This window comes from Suncus etruscus, chromosome 13, assembly GCF_024139225.1.
Source record: "Suncus etruscus isolate mSunEtr1 chromosome 13, mSunEtr1.pri.cur, whole genome shotgun sequence".
NCBI classification, from domain to species: Eukaryota; Metazoa; Chordata; class Mammalia; order Eulipotyphla; family Soricidae; genus Suncus; species Suncus etruscus.
The window spans coordinates 38,336,486-38,356,334 of NC_064860.1; the positions used below are offsets into that span (position 1 = coordinate 38,336,486).

General features: G+C 37.5%; 1 protein-coding gene across 1 annotated transcript; it reads right to left on the reverse strand.

Moving 5' to 3' along the window:
- Positions 1-1,728: 1,728 nt before the first annotated feature.
- Positions 1,729-19,739, reverse strand: QTRT2 (queuine tRNA-ribosyltransferase accessory subunit 2). Its single transcript, XM_049785853.1, has 8 exons — positions 19,525-19,739; positions 18,931-18,986; positions 16,294-16,370; positions 14,311-14,523; positions 8,792-8,991; positions 7,201-7,352; positions 4,586-4,703; positions 1,729-2,394 (listed from the first exon to the last, which is right to left on the reverse strand). Exons 1-8 carry the CDS (start codon positions 19,722-19,724, stop codon positions 2,163-2,165), a joined length of 1,248 nt encoding a protein of 415 aa, XP_049641810.1. The 5' UTR covers positions 19,725-19,739; the 3' UTR covers positions 1,729-2,162.
- Between the last annotated feature and the right edge of the window lie 110 nt (positions 19,740-19,849).

Here is a 19,849-nt window from a genome sequence, read left to right on the forward strand (position 1 = left end):
AAAAACTTAAATAATAGACAATGTTTGGGCAGAATCATCAGTGTTCTGAACATATTTTATAGATTCTGAAATATTTATTATATACCAAACAATGGGCTTGGCATTTAGTAAGAATATAAACATGTGAACAAGTTCAATTCAATATATTCTAAAACAGCCAGATCCTTAAGTACAGGAAATCTGTCTTTTGTAATTATTTCTTGCCATTCACTCAGGGAATTGTATAGGAATGTTCAAAAATTCCAAATTTCAAAACTGTTTCTAAATCACAAATAAAAGAAAGCTATAGAGCTGGGGCCGGAAAGATAGCATGGAGGTAAGGCGTTTGCCTTTCATGCAGAAGGTCATCAGTTCAAATCCGACTTCCCATATGGTTCCCGTGCCTGCCAGGAGCAATTTCTGAGCATGGAGCCAGGAGTTTCCCCTAAGCACTGCCGGGTGTGACCCCAAAACCACACACACACACACACACACAAAGAAAGCTATATAGCTGATCATCAAGATATTATAAACATGTAATAATTAAAAATAATGTACATTAATGCCAATTAATAAACAGCAAAACTGCACAAGAATGTAAATTAAATAACAAACAAAACAACAGTGATTTTTTTTTTTTTTTTTGTGACCACACCTGGCTGTGCTTTAGGGCTTGCTCCTGGCTCTTTTTAGGGATCACTCCCTCTGAGAGTGATCATCACTCTGGCCAAAGACAAATTTTTCTTATCTTAATTGTTTTACATAAACTATGCATGTGCACAAAGTGAGAGTTCTTGTAGAAAACCTGAAATACATAACAGAGAGAAATAATCATCAATACAAATGTCGCTTCTTTATTGAGTGTAGAAAAGAATTTATAGGACCAGAGATGATTCTTAAAGTCTTCCCATCGGCAGGATTTGCTGATGCTGATTTACCAGCTATTTCAAAATCCACACGCCAACCTAGAAGCTCAAATACCTCTACTGTTGCCTGACTCCTGGCATTGCTTTATTTTTCATAAGAATGAGAGAGCTCAATAAAAGTAAAAGAGTTTGTTCTTACAAAGAGTAAGACTACAGCCCTCCTAAAACTCTCTTCCCCAAATGCCAGACCTAAAAGCACATTTAGCCCTATTCACTCTGCTGTTCCCATTTAACCATCAGAAAATAGTCAAAGAGAGGCTAAGCAATTTGCTCAGGTTTCACAGCTAGAAACTGAAACCTGATCCTCTCATTGCTACCTAAGTGAACACTCAAAGTGAGCACTCATGGAATAAATCTCACTAAGGTTAATAGTCACAAAACCCACATAATAATGTTGTTGTCATTAGTATGCAGAATTTGTGATTATTATTAAGCCTGAAAAGCAGATCATAGTGGATCTGTAATACCTGATGAAAGCAGATAGAGAAATTTTTTGTTTCTGACTAGAAACTGAATTGGGACGAGAAAGTCAGATTAAGTAGACCAGGCTGCTGAATGAAGGAGTGTGCCCTAGACTAACTAGTCAAAGTAGCAATGTATAAACCCTATAATCCCTTAAGATCTAAATTTGGTTAAATCCCAAGAGCTATTTCTGATTTGACTATCAGGTAGGGACACATTGGAATGCATTAGTATACTAAAAAGGCCCCTAAGAGTATAAGGATAAAATTTTAAAAAACTACTGAATGATTCAGATTCCTTTTTTTGTCACCAGGTACTAATCCACAGAAGTTATGCTTTTCATGAACAAAAGTCTCCAATGCAAGTCAGAAAACTCTGAGAATCTTTTTTGCCCCTACTTCAAAGCAGTACCTTCACTTCTAAAGCTTTTGTCTTTGACTCAGTGATTCAGTAGAGATTAAATTGACCTTTGATCAATCTTCCATTCTGTACAGCCTCTCCCACGTCCAGTGGGATAGTGTCCTGAAGGCTCTGGCCTCTAAGCAATGTTGGGGTGACTTTGGTGACCCAAAGAATGCCTAAACAGAGTCATATTGACCCACTGGCCTTGGCTGGCCAGGTATTACCTGGATCATGCGGGCACTTTGGTTCGTTCAGAGACATTTTTTATTTAAACAGGCCTTACTCTCAAATAGAAATTATATAAACCAAGCTCATTTCTTGTTTCTTCTTTTGAGCCAAACTGCAACAGTGGTACAGGCTTTTTTGTGAAGAGTTGCCTTTGTTTGCCAGGTGTCAAGATGCTTGCCTACAGATGAGTTCTTTCAATTCTGCCAGTGTGTCACTTTTTAGTGCTTCCCTGATGGAGTGGAAAAACCCAAAGTAGTGTTCAAAGTTGTGCATCATAAGCAGGACTCCAGCCAATAGCTCATTGGTCACCAGCAGATGATGGATATATGCACGTGTATGATTCTTACAGCAGTAACAGGAACACCCTTTCACCACTGGGCTGAAGTCTTCCTGATACCTGAGAAATGAAGTTGTGGCACCATTTTAGTGAGAAGTCTATGGAATCTATTATCTAGGCAATCTATTCCGCTGGTGCAGAAACTAAGTTAATCACCTCATTGGCAAGCACAGTGTTGGGCCCCTGTGTTAACAAACAGAGGCCAGAACAATAGTAGGGCCTTGCATGCAAATGGCCCAAATTCAATCCCTGCAACACAGATAATCCCTTAAGCCTACTAGGATTGATCCCTGAGTTCAGAGCCAGGAGCACAGCTGGGTGTGGCCCAATATCAAACCCCAAAAAAAATTACAGGCAGCAATACCAGGATTTAAGTGACTTTCTTTAACAAGTGTAATGCATAGAGTAAGAGTTACAGAGTTGTCTCACAGTCACGCCTTCAACTTGGGCAGTTAGTCATTTCATGAAAGCATACTGTGTTACAAAAAGTGATTGACACCTCTCTCACCAACCGCCACCAGAGAATCAAATGTCACCTTGAACCTATATGGCTTCTTGCAGTTATAAACTACTTTTACATATGGGTTAGAGAGATAGCAGGTAAGCATTTCTCTTGCATTAAGCCAACCTGGTTTCAGTCCCTGGCACCACAAATGCTTCCTTAAACCCCATTATGAGTGATCCCTGACCAAAGAGCCAGGAAAAAAGACCTGAACAATGCTTGGTGTGGCCCTAATCCAAACACCAAAGTACTTTAATTTAGAGTGACTCTTTTAATCTCTGTAACAGCCCTTAGAGAGATGCTTTTATTGACTTCTTACTCATGAAGACCACTAAAGGTTAAGCAAGGGAACTTAAGTGTTCAGATGTCTGGGTTTGATTCCTGGCTGTGTGCTTCACTTGGGTATATCACTTATTCGCGTCTCTGTACCTTCATTTTCTCATCTGTAATGGTAACAGAGGTAACAACAATTTCTATCTTCTGAGTTACTGCAAAGTCACTATACAGTGAAGGATTTGAACACTGCTAAGCCATATGAAGCACCATAGATGTGTACCTGTTACCAGCAACTGAAAAGGAATTAAATGCCTTAATCAAGGTAATTGTTAGGAGCAGTGCTAGGATCTGATCTTCAAGGTCTCCAATCTTCAAATCTAGTGCAGAAAATAAGATATTCTAAAGGGAATTTAATAGTAACATTTATATTAGCCTCATATTTAAAAAACAAATAAAATGTTTCAAATAGTTATATATGGTAAACCTCACAATTCTTTATCTATAACCAGGCTCTTATAGGATATAGATAGGATGTAGGACTTTTATGTTCTTTCATATAAACTGTATTTAAAACCAAAGTAGTACCAAAGTACAGCAAACTCAAAGAAAACCCACTCCTTGGTTTACTGATTACTATTTGAATCAAATACAAATTTACAAGATACATTAGTTCATTCCTTCTAGAGGCAAATATTTTAAGAGCTGTAATCTGTATATAAAAAAAGAAAGCTTATCTTCTTAAAATTTTTGTTTGTTTTGTTTTGGGGGCACACCCGGTGATGTTCAGGGGTTACTCCTGGCTATGAGCTCAGAAATCACTCCTGCAAGCTCCGTGAACCATATGGGATGCCGGATTGAACCCAGGTCCATCCTGGGCAGCCGTGTGTGTGGAAAACAAATGTCCTACTGCTGTGCTATCACTTCAGCCCTTCTTAAGTTTCCTTAAGTTTAAAAAAATAAAGTGTTTTGGGGCCAGAGAGATAGAATGGAAGTAAGGCGTTTGCCTTGCATGCAGAAGGACAGTGGTTTGAATCCCGGCATCCCATATGGTCCCCCGAGCCTGCCAGGAGCGATTTCTGAGTGTAGAGCCGAGAGTAACCCCTGAGCAATGCCAGGTATGACCCAAAAGCAAAAAAAAAAAAAAAAAAAAAAAAGTGTTTTATCTTGAAATTCTTATTTTATACTGACATTATTTAAAATAATTAGAATAAAAGGTAACAATAAATTTGGTTATTCTTCTGAAAGCTTTTCTAAAACAACTGTTATCTAGCATTAATTGTTTGATAAAACAAAGTACATAAATTTATTGGTACTAAAAGAAGTTTTTCTGTAGCTGGATAAAAAGCCTCAAATAATACTCAACTATAAATATTTTATGAAATCCTAAACTAAAAGAGAACAGTTACATAAACATTTTTTAAGATTGAAATTTAAGAATCACAAATCAAAATCTAAATCGAAGAGAATTCTTACTTTTTTTCCTTCAGATTGATTTCAAATGATGTCATTTCTTGGTTGCAATTAGCTGTTTTAATTTTCTTTGTTTGAGCCACGTGTTCTATTTCTTTCTGTGTCCCATTTTGTTGTAATACTAAAGAATAAACCAACAAAAAAGTCTTAAAAGAAGACCAGATAAAGAGTAGCCATCAGCAAAACAAACAAAAAAACCCACTAAAATTTTGTTTTTTAACTGTTTCATGCCCTATGACCTTGTAATTCCACTCCTGAAATTTATTGTGAGGAAATGATACACGAAAAGAAAAATAACAATATGTACCAAATTGACCACCAGCCTATTGTTTATAATATCAAAACTTATAGATTCAACAGCATTGCAAATTGTGATTACATGTAAATAAATAATATGTAATCTTTAAGAAACACCTGTATATGTGTATATTCGTATACACATAAATATGTAGTGAGGAGGGAGAGGAAGACTAAGTGTGTGTAACTGTCTCATCATAAGGCTCATGCAAATTAAAAAGGCTTTTTAACTGCCTTATTCCAAATAAAGTAGAATGTGGTTTGAATTTATGTATTCCTTATGGAGACTGTTGCTTTAAGGAACACAGATTATACAGAATTAAGTGGGAATTCAAGTTGTTCCCAAGAATTTTTTGTTAGGAAAGAACAGATTTGGGGTTGCAAGAGAAATACTAGTTACTACGCAAGAGCTTTGAACTGGGACAAACAGATAAGAAATATCTCTGGAAAAGAGAAAAAGGTAGGTGGGGACAGGTGAGAGGGTAGAGAGAACAGGAAGAGGACTCAAGGGCAAGAAAATGGGCAGCAGAAAATGAACACTGGTGAAGGAATGAGTGTTGGAGCATTGTATGATTGTTGACTAACCACAACAATTTTTAAACTATACATCTCATGGTGATTTAATTAAATAAATAAGTAGATACATAACAAGCAAACATACAAAGTGTTTTTGGGGAAAGTGCCAATCTTAGGGTGGCCCACAGAAAACAAGCAATTTAATTTTGTCTAGGTAAAATGCCAAGGAAAGGGCTAAAACACGGTGAAGAGAGCATTTGCATTGAACGTGGCCGACCAGGGTTCAATCCTCGGCATCCCATGAGTCCCCTGAGCCCGTCAAGAGTGATTCCTGAACATAGAGCCAAAGCATTGCTGGGCGTGATCCAAAAACCAAAAAAAAAAAATAAAAAAGGAAAAGAAAGTGGCCAGAGTGCTTTATTATAACAGAGCTGTTATAATTTTGCTGCCATGAATTTGAATCCTGATATTGGGAACTATACAAAAGGCTCCACAAGAATTCCTTGTCACTAAAAAAAACTGCTGTCTATAATATCAGGCAACTTGTTCATTAGGAGTTTCTGCACTATAATTGACAAAGGACTTCAATTTGCCATATATGCACATATAAAATGAACTAATAGTAATTTAATAAAAATGTTCAAATGATTTCAGTTTTCCTAATCATGAAGAAATTTGGCTTTCTCTGGCCAAGGAGCACTTGTTTGCTCCAGTGAACACATGATTAGGTTCTTTGGAGTTTTGCATATTCATGCGACCAAATGCCTTACTTATGCTCTGGTGAAAAATTTATCTAGTAAATAAAGCTGTAAACATTTATAAAATGTTCGTGGCATGTCACCCCCAGAAACACTGTGTTTTATCAGTTCTATCTATAGGTCAGTAAAATTAACCTTCTATTTATAAGAATCTGATCAACCTGATTTTTTGTCTCCCAAAGAAATTCCATTGAGATTAATGGCTAAGTTGCTTTCCTAGAAGTATAATTATCTTCTGAGTAAATTTTAAATCACTTGTGGGGATAAAATGAAGTCTCTGGCCCTACTCAAATTTAAGGTTGGCACTGAGAGAGGCAGAGTGCAAAGGAAAGCTGGAAAAGAGAAAAAAAAGCACACGTAGGAAGGCCAAGAACACTGAGCATGAAGCATTCTGCAAAGCTGGAGGAGAAACTTCAAGGGAGCCCCAGTCTGTATCCCAGTTCCTTTCTGCTGCCTTTTAAATGTCAGAATCTGCAACTGATTTTCTTGACTTCTGAATAACTAAACAATAAAAGAAAATGGCAGCACTTCAAAGCAATAGTAGAAGAGGAAAACAGTTTTCACATCTCAGTGTGTTTAAAAAAAGAAAAAAAAACTCTGAAGAAAGCCAAAGTAACACTAGGATCAGAGGGGGTGAGACTCCCTGTATTTTAATAGCATAAGGTTTGCAAAAAGCAGACAAAAACTCCTTTGTGAAAAGCAAATTAACTTTTACCAAGCAGTTCAAAGGTTTTCATTTCTTAGATTTTCATCACATTCATTTGACTGTTCTTTTTTTTTCAGCTTGTTAATAGAAGAGGTTTTGTTTTTCTTGGTTCTGCTCAGTAGAAAAATCACTTCCTAATATTGATGAACTACACATATAGTACTCAGTACTGGGCTTTGTGTGCCAACATGCGGGGAGTACAGATAAGAAACAAAGATGTAGTTTCATAAAAGGTTGGCTTTATACTGTGCACATATTTCTGACTCATGACTCAAGCCAAAAATTAATAGAAAATAGAAAAAATTTAAGGATAACACAGAGATTAACTTCAAAAGACCTACATGTCTCCTCAGGATTTGGCTGGTAATGAAAGCTGAAAGTGAGGGCACATCCGCGCTCTGTCACTTGATAAGGAAAAAAACTCTCAAATAAGTCCACTCCTTTTTCAATACACTCCAGCACTTCATCTGGCTGACTGATACCACAGATGAGTCTGTGAAAAGAATAAGCAGAATAATGACATGAGAACGACGCTGGGAATGAAAAAAGGGAGCTTCTCCAGAGAACATTAAACCTAACAAGAATGACGACCACCAATCATGGTCAATGAGACAGGAAGCAGATTATGAGGTGTGGGGGAAGAACCACAGGGCCTTGGAGACAGAGGTGCAGATGCAATCCTGAGCTTGAATCCTACTTCTGCCCTTTATTTGTTGGCTTTGTTATTCTGGGAAGGGTTCCTAACCTCTCCAATTACAGTTTTCTCATTTTAAAAACAAGAGAAATAAGATATACTTCTTGTTGTGAGTATTAAAGACCTATCTGGACAGTGTTAATACTGACCCCAAAGGGAAATTCAATAAAGGTTTGTTTCCTTTCTTCTTCTTCTTCCCTTCTGGACAAACTCCTTAGTCTTATACTGAACACTGCAATACATCTATTCAAATGACAGATTGTCTAGGAAAGTAAACCTGTCTGCTTTATATCTCTTGGATACTTCCCACATCTTAAATGTATGTGTTCGGTCTATAAATCTTTATTATAATTCGTTCAAGAAAGATATCTCCATTTACTGTACTTTTCGTAGATTTATTTAGAAAGAATCACTTAATTCTCAGAATTTCAACTCAAGTGATAGGATCTAAGAATCTAGTTGGTCTTCTTCACATTTCTTTATATTTCCTCCATGAACTGAAAGTCTGCAATATGTAATTAAATGTCATTTTCTAAGGTAATGGCTAAGGTATTCTGAGAAGGTGAGCACTGAATTTTGTCACTATAACTCAACTGATAAGAAGATGTAGCAGATCCCGGATGGCTGGTATTTTATGTTTATATTTCTACCAGGACACTTCTTAAGGTAACAGAAGAGAAAAGCTTATAGATTCCCTAATTTCTAAAAGAAGTATCCAAAAAGGCTTTATTAATATAAAATAACCAGAGCCCTTAAATATATGCTGGATTTTCTGACCAGTTTTCTTCATAAAAAGTCATGTTTTGGGGCCCAGAGAGATAGCACAGCGGTGTTTGCCTTGCAAGTAGCTGATCCAGGACCAAAGGTGGTTGGTTTGAATCCCAATGTCCCATATGGTCCCCCGTGCCTGCCAGGAGCTATTTCTGAGCAGATAGCCAGGAGTAACCCCTGAGCAACACCGGATGTGGCCCAAAACTAAAAAAAAAAAAAAAAAAAAAAAAAAAAAAAAGTCATGTTTTATTATATTCATTTGATTTTGAGGCTATACCTGGTAGGGTTTAGAGCTTATTCCTAGCTCTGTTCTCAGGGATCACTCTTGGCAGTGGTATTCTGAAATTGTGGGCAGGGAAGGGCATAATCTAAACAATAAAAGATACGTTCCAGCAGAGGCTCATAATGCCCAGCATTTCTGCTCTGCAGCCCATGAGGCTTGGCCTGCATCCCAACTGCACACTAGCCTGGGCTTGTCCTCTGGCAACTCCGCAGTGACTGATGACAGCAAGTGCAGTCTGGTCTCCAGGGTCTCTGGGTTCCCTTGAAAGCCATCCAGAAGAAAGCCCCCTACAGGCCTCTTGGCTGTCTCTCGTGCCGACCTCAGCCTCTCCTCCATCACATCTCCTCCTTCAATGGCTCCAATGATGGTACTTTTCTGAAGAACCTAACACAAGAAAGGCTGAAATGTATCAAACCATTTCCAAAAACAAAGGCCTCTGCTTGAACGAATCTAACATTGAATCCTAAAGGATCAAGATGTGATCTCAGGGAAGCTGCTACAGTCAAAGAACCCCAAAACTAGGTCAGAAAGAGATAGCACAAGGCCAATTCCTATTTAACTCTGCATATCAGATTATCTTTAAGTACCACCAGGAGTGATTCCTAAACAACACTTTGAGTGGCCCTAAGTGGGAAAACTGACAACTCACTTAAATAGGGGGCCAGAGTGAAAACATGGTGGGTAGGGTATTTTGCCTTGCACACAGCTGACCTGGGTTTGATCCCAAGCACCCCACATAGTTCCTCGAGCCTGCCAGGAATGATTTTTGAGTATAGAGCCATAAATAACACCTGAGTGCTGCCAGGTGTGAGAAAAAAAAGAATGAAACAAAGAACGGGAGAAAAAAAGAAAAAGAAAGAAAGAAGAAAGAAAGACAAAGAAAAGAAAGAGAAAGAAAAAAGATGAAAGAAAAAGAAAGAAGGGGCCGGGCGGTGGCGCTAGAGGTAAGGTGCCTGCCTTGCCTGCGCTAGCCTTGGATGAACCGCGGTTCGCTCCCCCGGTGTCCCATATGGTCCCCCAAGTCAGGAGCAACTTCTGAGCGCATAGCCAGGAGTAATCCCTGAGCGTTACCGGGTGTGGCCCAAAAACCAAAAACCAAAAAAAAGAAAGAAAGAAAAAGAAAGAAGAAACCCAACAACAACAAAGATAAAATAAAACTGCTAATATACACCATCCTCAAAAGTAAGTTTCTGATAGTCCTAAAATCTGAATCAAAGGGCCAAACAGTATATCAAGTAAGATGCTTGCCTTGCAGGTGGCTGATCCAATGTAATCTGGCACCCCATATCATTCTCTCACTTTAGCACTGTCAAGAGTGATCCCTGAGTACAAAGCCAAGAGGCATTCCTGAGCATCACCAGGTAAAAGGTCCCAAAAACAAAATAAACAAAATCAAAATCTCTATCTCTCTTTCATTAGAAGATTATGAAGACGATATTGACTATTTGTATCATGTATACACTTGGGAGATTATAAGGACTTTCAAGCAACCTAAAGTTTACAAGAAAAGGTTAGCAATAATATTAACAAAGAGAATACTTCACTCTTTGGAAGAGTAGATAAATATTTGTATTAAAATATACAAATATATAAACTACATGTACAATATATACAAATATAAAAAAAGCCTATCAAAACACCTAAGAAATAAAAATCCCCTAGAAATCCAGGTAGATAAGTGAAATTGAACTACACAAAGGAATGTGGATGTTTTGTAAACATGTGAAATACTTTTTTGCCCATCACATTGATTAGAAAAAGTTAATAGATAATAACACAGTGGAGTTTAGAGTGTTAGAGAAATGGCACTTGCATACCTAATAACTTGAGAGTAAGACATAATTTAGCCTTTTGGGAGGGAATGATCAAAAAGTCAATGCTTTTATCTTTATTAGAATCTTCTGAGTATCTCTCCTGAAACATATTCATTCATATGTACCAAGGTGTACATTAACAAAAATTTTAGAATGGAAAATGAGAAACAACCTAAATACCCATCAATAAAGAATTAAATAAATTATGAAATATTCATAGCACAGCCTCCATTTTACCTGCTTTACAAAGAATTTAGATGAACAGAAAACTTAAATGGTAGAATAAAAGCCTAGCACGTGCAAAGTCCTGGGTTTAATCCCTGATATCCCAGGCCCTAGTAGAACAGAAGTACTACTATGTTCAAGTAGTGGTCAACAGAGAGTACTTACTCTTTGTCACTGGATGTGGCCCCTTTATATTTTTGAAAGAATGTAGTAGATGGAATAAGATATGCATGGACAAGGAAAGAATTTCAAGAACTTGTTTTAAAAAAGCAAATTTCTGTGAAAGCTGAAGCAATAGCACAGTGGGTATGGCGTTTGCCTTGCACATGGCTGACTCCGGATGGACCCAGGTTCTATCACCAAAATCGCACAAGGTCCCCTGAGCTTGCCAGCTGCAATTTCTGAGCACAGAGCTAGGAGTAACCCCTGAATGCTACTGAGTTGGCCAAAAATACAAAAAAAAAAAAAAAAAAAAAAAAAGTAGGAAAGGTCAGGGGAATGATGATAAGAGCAAATACAAGAAATCCAGAAACAGTGGGAAATGGGCCAGAGAGATGTAACAGGGATTAAGGAGATACCTTGCGTGGAACCACTTGCATTACCAGGAGTGAACTCTAAGCAGATCCAGAAGCATTCTGAGCACTACAGCGTGTGACCCCAAGACAATAAAATAAACAAAAAGTGGAGAGTTAGGCAAGATGATTGTTCTGTTTGCCAATCCTTAATTCAAGCGATTAGAAGGATATACAAATTGAGTCACAGAATATATGGGCCTTCAATTTATGGATGTCTTATGAATTTGATTTGACCAGGAAACACTGGTATTATTTTGGTATCCCTCTTAACTGCTTCCCTGGTAGACAAAGCTGACAGAATACACTCATCTAACTGTACCAGGACAGGGCTATGAATGCCTTGGGATGAAAAGCATTTGCCATCCCAGGCCTAGGGAATACATGAAGAACAGAAATTCAACTACGGAACTTGAGAAGCTTTGAAATATAAAATGAAAATTAAACAATGAATAGGGGGGAAAAAAACAATGAATAGGAGAAAAAGAAATCACAGAAAAAGGAAAAGAAATATAAAGCAGCTTTACTAAGACCTGCCCTTTGCAGGGTTGGCACAGTACTACCTGAGAAACTGCTTTTTCATGGGTTTAAGAAAGATGCTCATACTGTCTCCAGTGCGTGAAGAGGAAAACTATTTATAGAATCAAGACAACTCTATAAGCCTCAGGGGCTCTGGAAGGGGAGGGGCCTAGAATTAGACCAATACACAGAACTTATATAAAATAGTGTGATTGACTATAATACTGAGAGGGATTTTTGAGGCCCATCTGGCCCTCTAATCATCATGCTGCCATATTTCCTCTCTATTTTTCAATACATACAAACTTTACTTGTCCTACAAGGATAATTACGGGCTCAAAATAATTGCTAGTTGTGAAGGAACAACGAACAACATTAACAATTCAGACCCACAGCAATGTCCCCACACTACATTCCTATTGATTCTGAGTGCTCTATTTAGAATGACAGTAAAATTTCTTCTAATTATTTTATAGATATTAAACTCATTAGCCCAATTATATTTTTATTGGTAAACTCAAAATAACAGTGTTCATCAAACTCAATGTTCTTTGCTATAGTGGGACTTAATAATTGCTTAGGATTATTCCACATATCTGATCTCACAGTAAAATTTCTCCCCTTGATCACTATATTTTCTGTCTTCCTACCTCCTGTACTCTATTCTACTGTATGCTTCTTTTTCCTACTGTATTAGCTTGCTATGATGATCTCCTAATTACTTTAACAAATTTATTTCTCCCACAGCATCCTAAAGATTCACCCACCAGTAAGCTTATACTGAGGGCTGAGTATGTGCCAGACATTTAAGATACAAAAGTGACACAGAGAAAACAAAATAGTCAAAGTTAATAAAAATACATAAAGAACTCATTATTATACAAAATGATGGGGGCTGTAATATAGCTACAAGAAAATTAAAAGGGGAGGGAGGTAAAGGAAGAACAGAGCTTACTGAAAGGGCCAAAGACAGTTGCCAAGAAAGATGAAAATAATGAAATAATAAAATTAATAGGGTCTGGAGGCAAGAGAAGAAATGTGACTGGAGATAATAAAAAGTGGGGCCGGCGAGGTGGCGCAAAAAGATTAAGGGAAGAATTATTTAGGAGAAATTAGGAGAATTATTTAATTATTTAGAATTATTTTAGGGAGTGAGCAATAAGATCATATTTGTGCTTTGTGCAGCTCTCCCAAAAAACGTGTTGGGAACTGCAGAGATAGTATAGCAGGTAAGGCACTTGCCTTCCACAAAGACAGCCCAAATTCAATCTCCAGCACTACATATGGTCCCTCGAGCTCCACCAGGAGTGATCCCTGAGAACAGAGCCAGAAGTAAGCCCTGAGCACACCAAGTGTGGCCCAAAAAACAACAAAAAAATTTTTAAGAAAAAAAATTGAAATAAAGGTTTAAAAATGAATTGGATAGAAATGAGAATAAAGGGGCCAGAGAAATAGTACAACAGATAAGGTGCTTGTCTTGCATATAGCCAAGCCGGGTTCGATCCCTATGATCCCCTGAGCCTACCAGAAGTGATTCCTGAGTGCAGAGCCAGAACTAAACCCCAAGCACTGCCAGGGGTGGCATAAAAATAAACAAATAGAAAGAAATTAAAGAAGCAGAAAGAAAAATCTATAGGAGAGATTAAGTCATTTTTAAAAATTTATTCATTTATCTTGGTTTTTGGGCTACATCTGGTGGCGCTCAGGATTATTCCTGGCTCTGTGATTAGAAATTGCTCCTGGCAAGCTTGGGGGACCATATAGAATACCAGGGATTGAACTGGCGTCAGTCCCAGGTCAGCCACGTGCGTTTGCCTTATCACTGTGCAATTGCTCTGGCCCCTATTAGATCATTTTTGCCTAGATATATTTAGAAATAAACCTTTATATAATACATAAAATATATACCTATATATTAGCTATATAGAAATAAAATAAAATTTTATAGTTAGACCAGATACTAAAAGGAGTCTTGAGAGATTCAAATTTCTGGACTGATGAACATGGTGGTTGCCATAAGCTGGCAGAATGAGAGCTCTCAAAAAGGACAAAAAATTTGAGAAGATAACATTTGAGTTTGGTTACCTTAGTTTAAAGTGTCTATGAAGGATAGAATCGAGCTAAGGCTCAGTTTATATAAGTCTCAAGCTAAGCAGAGAGGTTTTCAATTTTAAATGCAAATTTTTTTTTTTTTTTTTTTTTGGTTTTTGGGCCACACCTGGCGGTGCTCAGGAGTTACTCCTGGATGTCTGCTCAGAAATAGCTCCTGGCAGGCACAGGGGACCATATGGGACGCTGGGATTCGAACCAAACACCTTAGGTCCTGGATCGGCTGCTTGCAAGGCAAACACCGCTGTGCTATCTCTCCGGGCCCTAAATGCAATTTTTTAATTAATCAGCAGTTAAACTAAGTAGAAGTTGCTTAAGGAGAAGTTATAGAAAGGAATAAAAGAGAGTAGTAATATGGAAGCTCAGAGAGTAGAACAGAAAGTGAGGAGCAGAGAAATGGGTGGGAGATGACATAACCTAGGCTGGGAGAGCTTCAGAGACAGGAGTACATGGTGAAGTCCTACCTCCGATTCTTCCTGTAGACGAAGACAATTATCCAGAAAGAGAAGTGATCGGTCTACAGACTTTCTGGCTCTTTTTAAGGATGGTGTCTCAGCGCATGATGCTTCTCCATCAGAGAGACACTGGAACCAGTCAGGCTGAAGGGATTCCTGAATTGCCATGAATTTTGAAGCAGTCATTTCCACTCGTCCTCCAACACCCCACACTGACACAGACTGCCATAGAAAAAGTTGATGAGGAATTGGTTAGAGTATGACACAAATGAAAAAAACGTAAGATGTTAATGGAATACTGAACTTAGGTCATGTTTAAATCTGGGAAGATGTTGGCAATTCATGTCCTAAACATGGTGAGGAAAATTTTCTTAGAAGTTTCTCTAGAGAACTTAGAGCTAATTAAGAACCTTCAATGTATAACTAAAACCCATCTATAGACATGTTTGTAATCATGGTGCTTAAATAAAGATATTAAAATAAAGAAATGAAATAAAATTAGGGGCTGGAGAGATAGGACAGTGGTAGGGCATCTGCCTTGTATGAGGCCAACCCAGGAAGGACAGTGGTTCAATTCCCAGCATCCTATATGGTTCCTGGAGCCTGAGAGGGCAATTTTTGAGCACAAAGCCAGGAGTAACCTGAGCACCACCAGTGTGGGACCCCCCCCCAAAAAAAAAAGAGCCTTCAATGTCTTCTATCCCAATTTCTGAGAGGGTTTCTAAGAATTCTTTATTGTACTTTTCTAATTCACTCTTTGAAATTTCCTCTATCTCACCAGTCCCAATCTGTTCCCTACTACATCATAATTAGAGTTTTTCTTTGATCACATCACTTCTTTCACATGAAAAGCCCCTCCCTTAAGTCTTACTCATCCTTCAAGCCAGTGATCATAGATCAACTTTAATGTTTTCCAAATGCTCCTGGGCATAATAAATGGTTCATTCTTTTAAGCTATTATGGTAAAATGCACTTATTTCTTTTCCAGATAGCTTTACCTTATCATTTTCTACTTGTCTGACTATACTATACCAATTCATGTTTGTGCCAAGTATATAGTCTCACATATTATTGATATTTAATAAAGGAGACTGTGTATCTTTTCCCTCTGGCCTAAAGACTACCATTTAAATAAATTTCCTCTCCTTTAGAAATGGGGTAGATAATGGAGGGAAAAGTATTTTGACTTCTGGTGCTGAGGAATCATAAGCCCTAAGCATACTCGGTCACCACCTCTAAGAAAAAAAGCAAACACACACACACACACACACACACACACACACACACACACACACACACACACACAAAACATACACACACACACACACACAGTCACCACCTCTAAGAAAAAAAGCAAACACACACACACACACACAACATCTGGTGTAGGTAAATAGATGATTTTGTAAGATAGCTTTATATACTAAAGCCTTGACAAATGCTATCCTTAGGAACAATTAAGGAAAAGCTGCCCATGTCATTTAAAGGTGAAAACTTCCAGCGAATTATTCTGATAATGTTCGTTAGTGGTTAAAAGCTATGGCTATGGAATCAATGTTTTCAAATTCGTTCTAAAAACTAGCAATGATACTGAAGTTCTACTATATATAGTGCTACATGTGATAACACTCATCAGCAACTTTGCCTACTCTTCCTGAAGTTGTTAAAACTGCAAATAAAGCAAGGCATCAAGACTTATTTTCTACCATCATAGCAATTTCTTTTTTGGGAAGGTATATGACCCTCTTTCACCTCCAACTCGTTTTCAGCAGTGAAAAAGCTGTGATAGATTTCTTGCTTTAACTTCATTCTCTCGCAGCCCTACTTTATCTCCCATAAAATAACAATTTGACTATATAAATAAAAACAGAAATATAAGAATCAAGCACAGGCCAGCATGGAATCCAGCAATGGAATCCAGCAGTTGGCTGAGAGTGCTGACAGGCTTTTGTGGAGCTCAGCTTCAGCTTCTGGGCCCATCTGAGACCATACCTTATTTGTTACATAACCAGCCGGACAGGGGCTAACTGGATCATGCAGCGAGCAGTATAACAGCATTTCTGGCATGCCTGGATGAATATAAAAAAGAACCCTTGGTAGCACTAATATTAATGATTACATTATATTATATAACAGAGTAGCTGCATAACTTGTACTGCTAGATAAAACAATTCTAAACACAGTAAGTTGATCATATCTGCTTATGAGTTATAAGAAGCCTGTCAAAAAGATTACTTTAAAACCCATTAATTTAAAAGAATAAATGCAAAGACATGCATAATGTGCCACTACAGGAGTTTGAAATATGAGATACAATGAATGAATTTAATGACATGTTGACTCTACTTGATTTGCTTAAAGAATTTAGTATCAAGCATACTTATTTTAGAGGAACTAGTTACTAGAAAGATAAAATCATAGGGTCAAATGTGATATCATTAATAATAAAACCTAATAATTTAATAGGTGCTACGAAGTAGAATATGATAAATGTATCTCATTTTTCAATAAGCTTCATAGATGCAAGATTACATTTGTCAGTCATGTAAAAAATTCACAAGGGGCTGGAAAGATGGCTTTGTATGCAGAAGATTCAGGTTCAATTACCAATACTGCATGATCCCCTGAGATTCCCCAGGAGAGACCCCTGAACAGAGCTTTGAGTGGCCCAAGAAGAGCCAGATGTGACTTAAAAATGAAACCAAATAAAGAAATAAAACAAATCCAAAAGCTATTTAGATAACATGTGTTTGAATTTTGTTACCCCGTATTTTCAAAAGAAAAATATTAAATTCCAAATAGACCAAAGAAATTGTTTATAAGGAAACCTCTACAGTTATCATTCTTATTTTCTATAATTACAATTTTTACAATTGTCTCTAGAAAGCTTTTATTAGCTGTTTTATTTATATTAACTATTATATGGTTGAATATATCAAAAGTGATTGAAATTGATATCACATAAAGAAAAATGGTATTATAAGATTCCTTGACTAAAACACCGGTCTTTGTGACAAGACAATATAGAGTTTCCTTCAGAAGCAAAAGACTTTACAAAACCAATGGATAAAGGATTTCCATCAGTTTAAGGAGTTCTAGATATTGGGGAAAAGCTAGAAGAAATTGGTCTATGGAATAAAAATTCCTTAGATGCCAGTGCTAAGCATTGCCTACATATAAATGTATACACACACACCTTAATAGGAAACTGATTTCTGGAGAAAGGATAATAACATACTGTACATTGTTTTCTATCAACTTATATATTCTACATTACAAATATGAGTAGACTGTTTGGATCTTGGGTTAATCAGAGGTCTCAAACTCATGGCCTGTGGGCTGCAAACGGCCCTCCGTACAACATTTTGTGGTCCTGCCCTAGAGAAATCTTTTTGTTTTGTTTTGTTTTAGTTGTTTGGGTCACACACCCCCCAATGTTCAAGGCTTACTACTGACTTTGCACTCAAGGATCACCCCAACTTTGCCTTCTGCAGCCCCAGGTAAATTGAGTTTGAGTTGAGACCCCTGGGCTAAGTTCTTTGTAGTACTGCACCTTTAAGTTTTTGCTGTGTTCTACCCATACTTGTCAATCATACCACTCTGTCCATCTTATGACAGACTTAGCTCCCACTTCTCATTAACTAAGATCAAATGTATCCCTTTTTCTCAAAAAATTCTTTCTTTAGGGGCTGGAGGGACAGTAACAGGTAAGGAGTTTGCTTTGAATGTAGGTGTCCCTAGCAACCCATTTGGTTCAGTGAGCACCACCAGGAGTGATCCATGAGCACAGAGTCAATAATGAAGCCCTGAGAACAGCCAGGTCTGGCACAATTTTTTTAATTCATTCTTGGGGCTAGAGTGATAACACAGTGGGTAGATCATAGACCTTACACATAGCTGACCCAGGTTTGATCCCTAGTATCCCAAGTGGTTCCCAGAGCACTACCAGAGCACTACAAAACAAAACAAAATATCCTTTCTCTATTTTGGCCTATTTTTGCATGTATAATAATACAAGTTATATGCTCTTTCATCTGGGCAGTCATGATACATATACACATTCCCTATCCTATCAATGCTGTCACCACACTAAATTTACTTATTCATCTTATTCCCAATTAGGCTCTAAGTCAGTGGTCCTCAAACTTTTTAAACAGGGGCCAGTTCACTGACCCTCAGACTGTTGGAGGCCCGGACTATAGTAAAATCAAAAACTATGAACAAATTCAGATGCACACTGTGTATATCTTATTTTGAAGTGAAGAAACAAAATGGGAACAAATACAATAAGTAGCCTGCAGGCCAGAGTTTGAGGACCACTGCTCTAAGTCTTCCATGAAGACAGCAATTATTTCTCATTCATCAATCTATTTTTGAGGGTGGCATTGCTGGTAGTGCTTGAGGGTGCTGAGTAATAAACCTGGGTCAGTTATGTGCAAGGCAAGTATCTTATCCACTGTACTATCTCTCAGCCTCTATTCATTTTTTGATCCCCAGTGCCTGCTTCTTAGATGCTTAAGAAATCCTTAATGAATGAATCAATCAATAACCCTCCACAAAAATCAAAGAATCAATGGTATCTCTCAAACCCAAATTCAATACGTCACACAAATAAGCGTTAACTTTTACCTATAAACTTTCCAACTCCTTCTTTATACTCTGCCAAGACTTCATGATGTTCTGCCCTATAAGTAAATACAGGAAAACAGATAGCATAATAAGAAATAATTCTACAGATACTGAAGTTCTCTTTCCTTTACCTAAATGAGTTACATGGCAGTCTCTGAACACAAAATACATCACTATTCAAAAATCACAAGCTACTGTGGTTAAGGCTGGGTTAAATAGCTTAAGTAAAGGTTTCAGTTTGTACATGGTTCTAAGAGAAGAAAAACTGATAAAGATCAACTACTTTAGTATATCTAGGTTTCTTTTGTCCTTGTCTCTTTAAAAGAAGTTATTAACATAATACTAGAGATACTTGATAGTACAGCAGGTTCTTCAATTAAGAACAGTCACACAAAGTAAGTCAAATTCATTAGTTCTGTTTTAATAAAACAGTACCAACTAATAACTAAAACTAATACATGCACAGAGAAAACAGAAATGTTGTCTATATAAGCAAAAATATTTTTTCTTTTTCTTCTTTCTGTAACTGCATCTTAGTAGGGCAAATAAGCTTCTGCCAGAGGTGATACTTGAGTGATTGGGTCTAGTACTTACAGTGACGACAATGTAAGCTGAGCCATGGCTGGGAGACCATGAATATTATGCAGAGTGTGATGGGTCAGGTGAGGAGCAGAACCAGTCTTGGTGTACAGAAGGCAGCCTGGAATGTCCATGGTGAGGTCCCCTTTCTTGCCAAGATTTTTAATTTTTCCTAGGCGACAGCCGTTAACTACTTTGGTAAGACTCAGCTTCATCTTAATAGATTCCTCTAGGTCCTAGTTAAAAGAAATTAATATACTCTTTGAAAGGTGAGATTATTTTCTAATTTGCTCTTAGATGGTCTAAGAGAAACAGTCCAGCATAAATATGCAATTCATAA

What these genes read in the sequence shown, in the direction of transcription:
- QTRT2 (XM_049785853.1), bottom strand. Translation starts at nt 19,724, where the DNA reads ATGAAGCTGAGTCTTACCAAAGTAGTTAACGGCTGTCGCCTAGGAAAA. An exon ending in TTGCCAGAGGACAAGCCCAG is followed by an intron (nt 7,353 to 8,791) that starts GCTAGTGTGCAG and finishes TTCTTTTCACAG; the next exon opens with ACTCATCTGTGGTATCAGTC. An exon ending in ATCAATCTGAAGGAAAAAAA is followed by an intron (nt 2,395 to 4,585) that starts GTAAGAATTCTC and finishes TTCATTTCTCAG; the next exon opens with GTATCAGGAAGACTTCAGCC.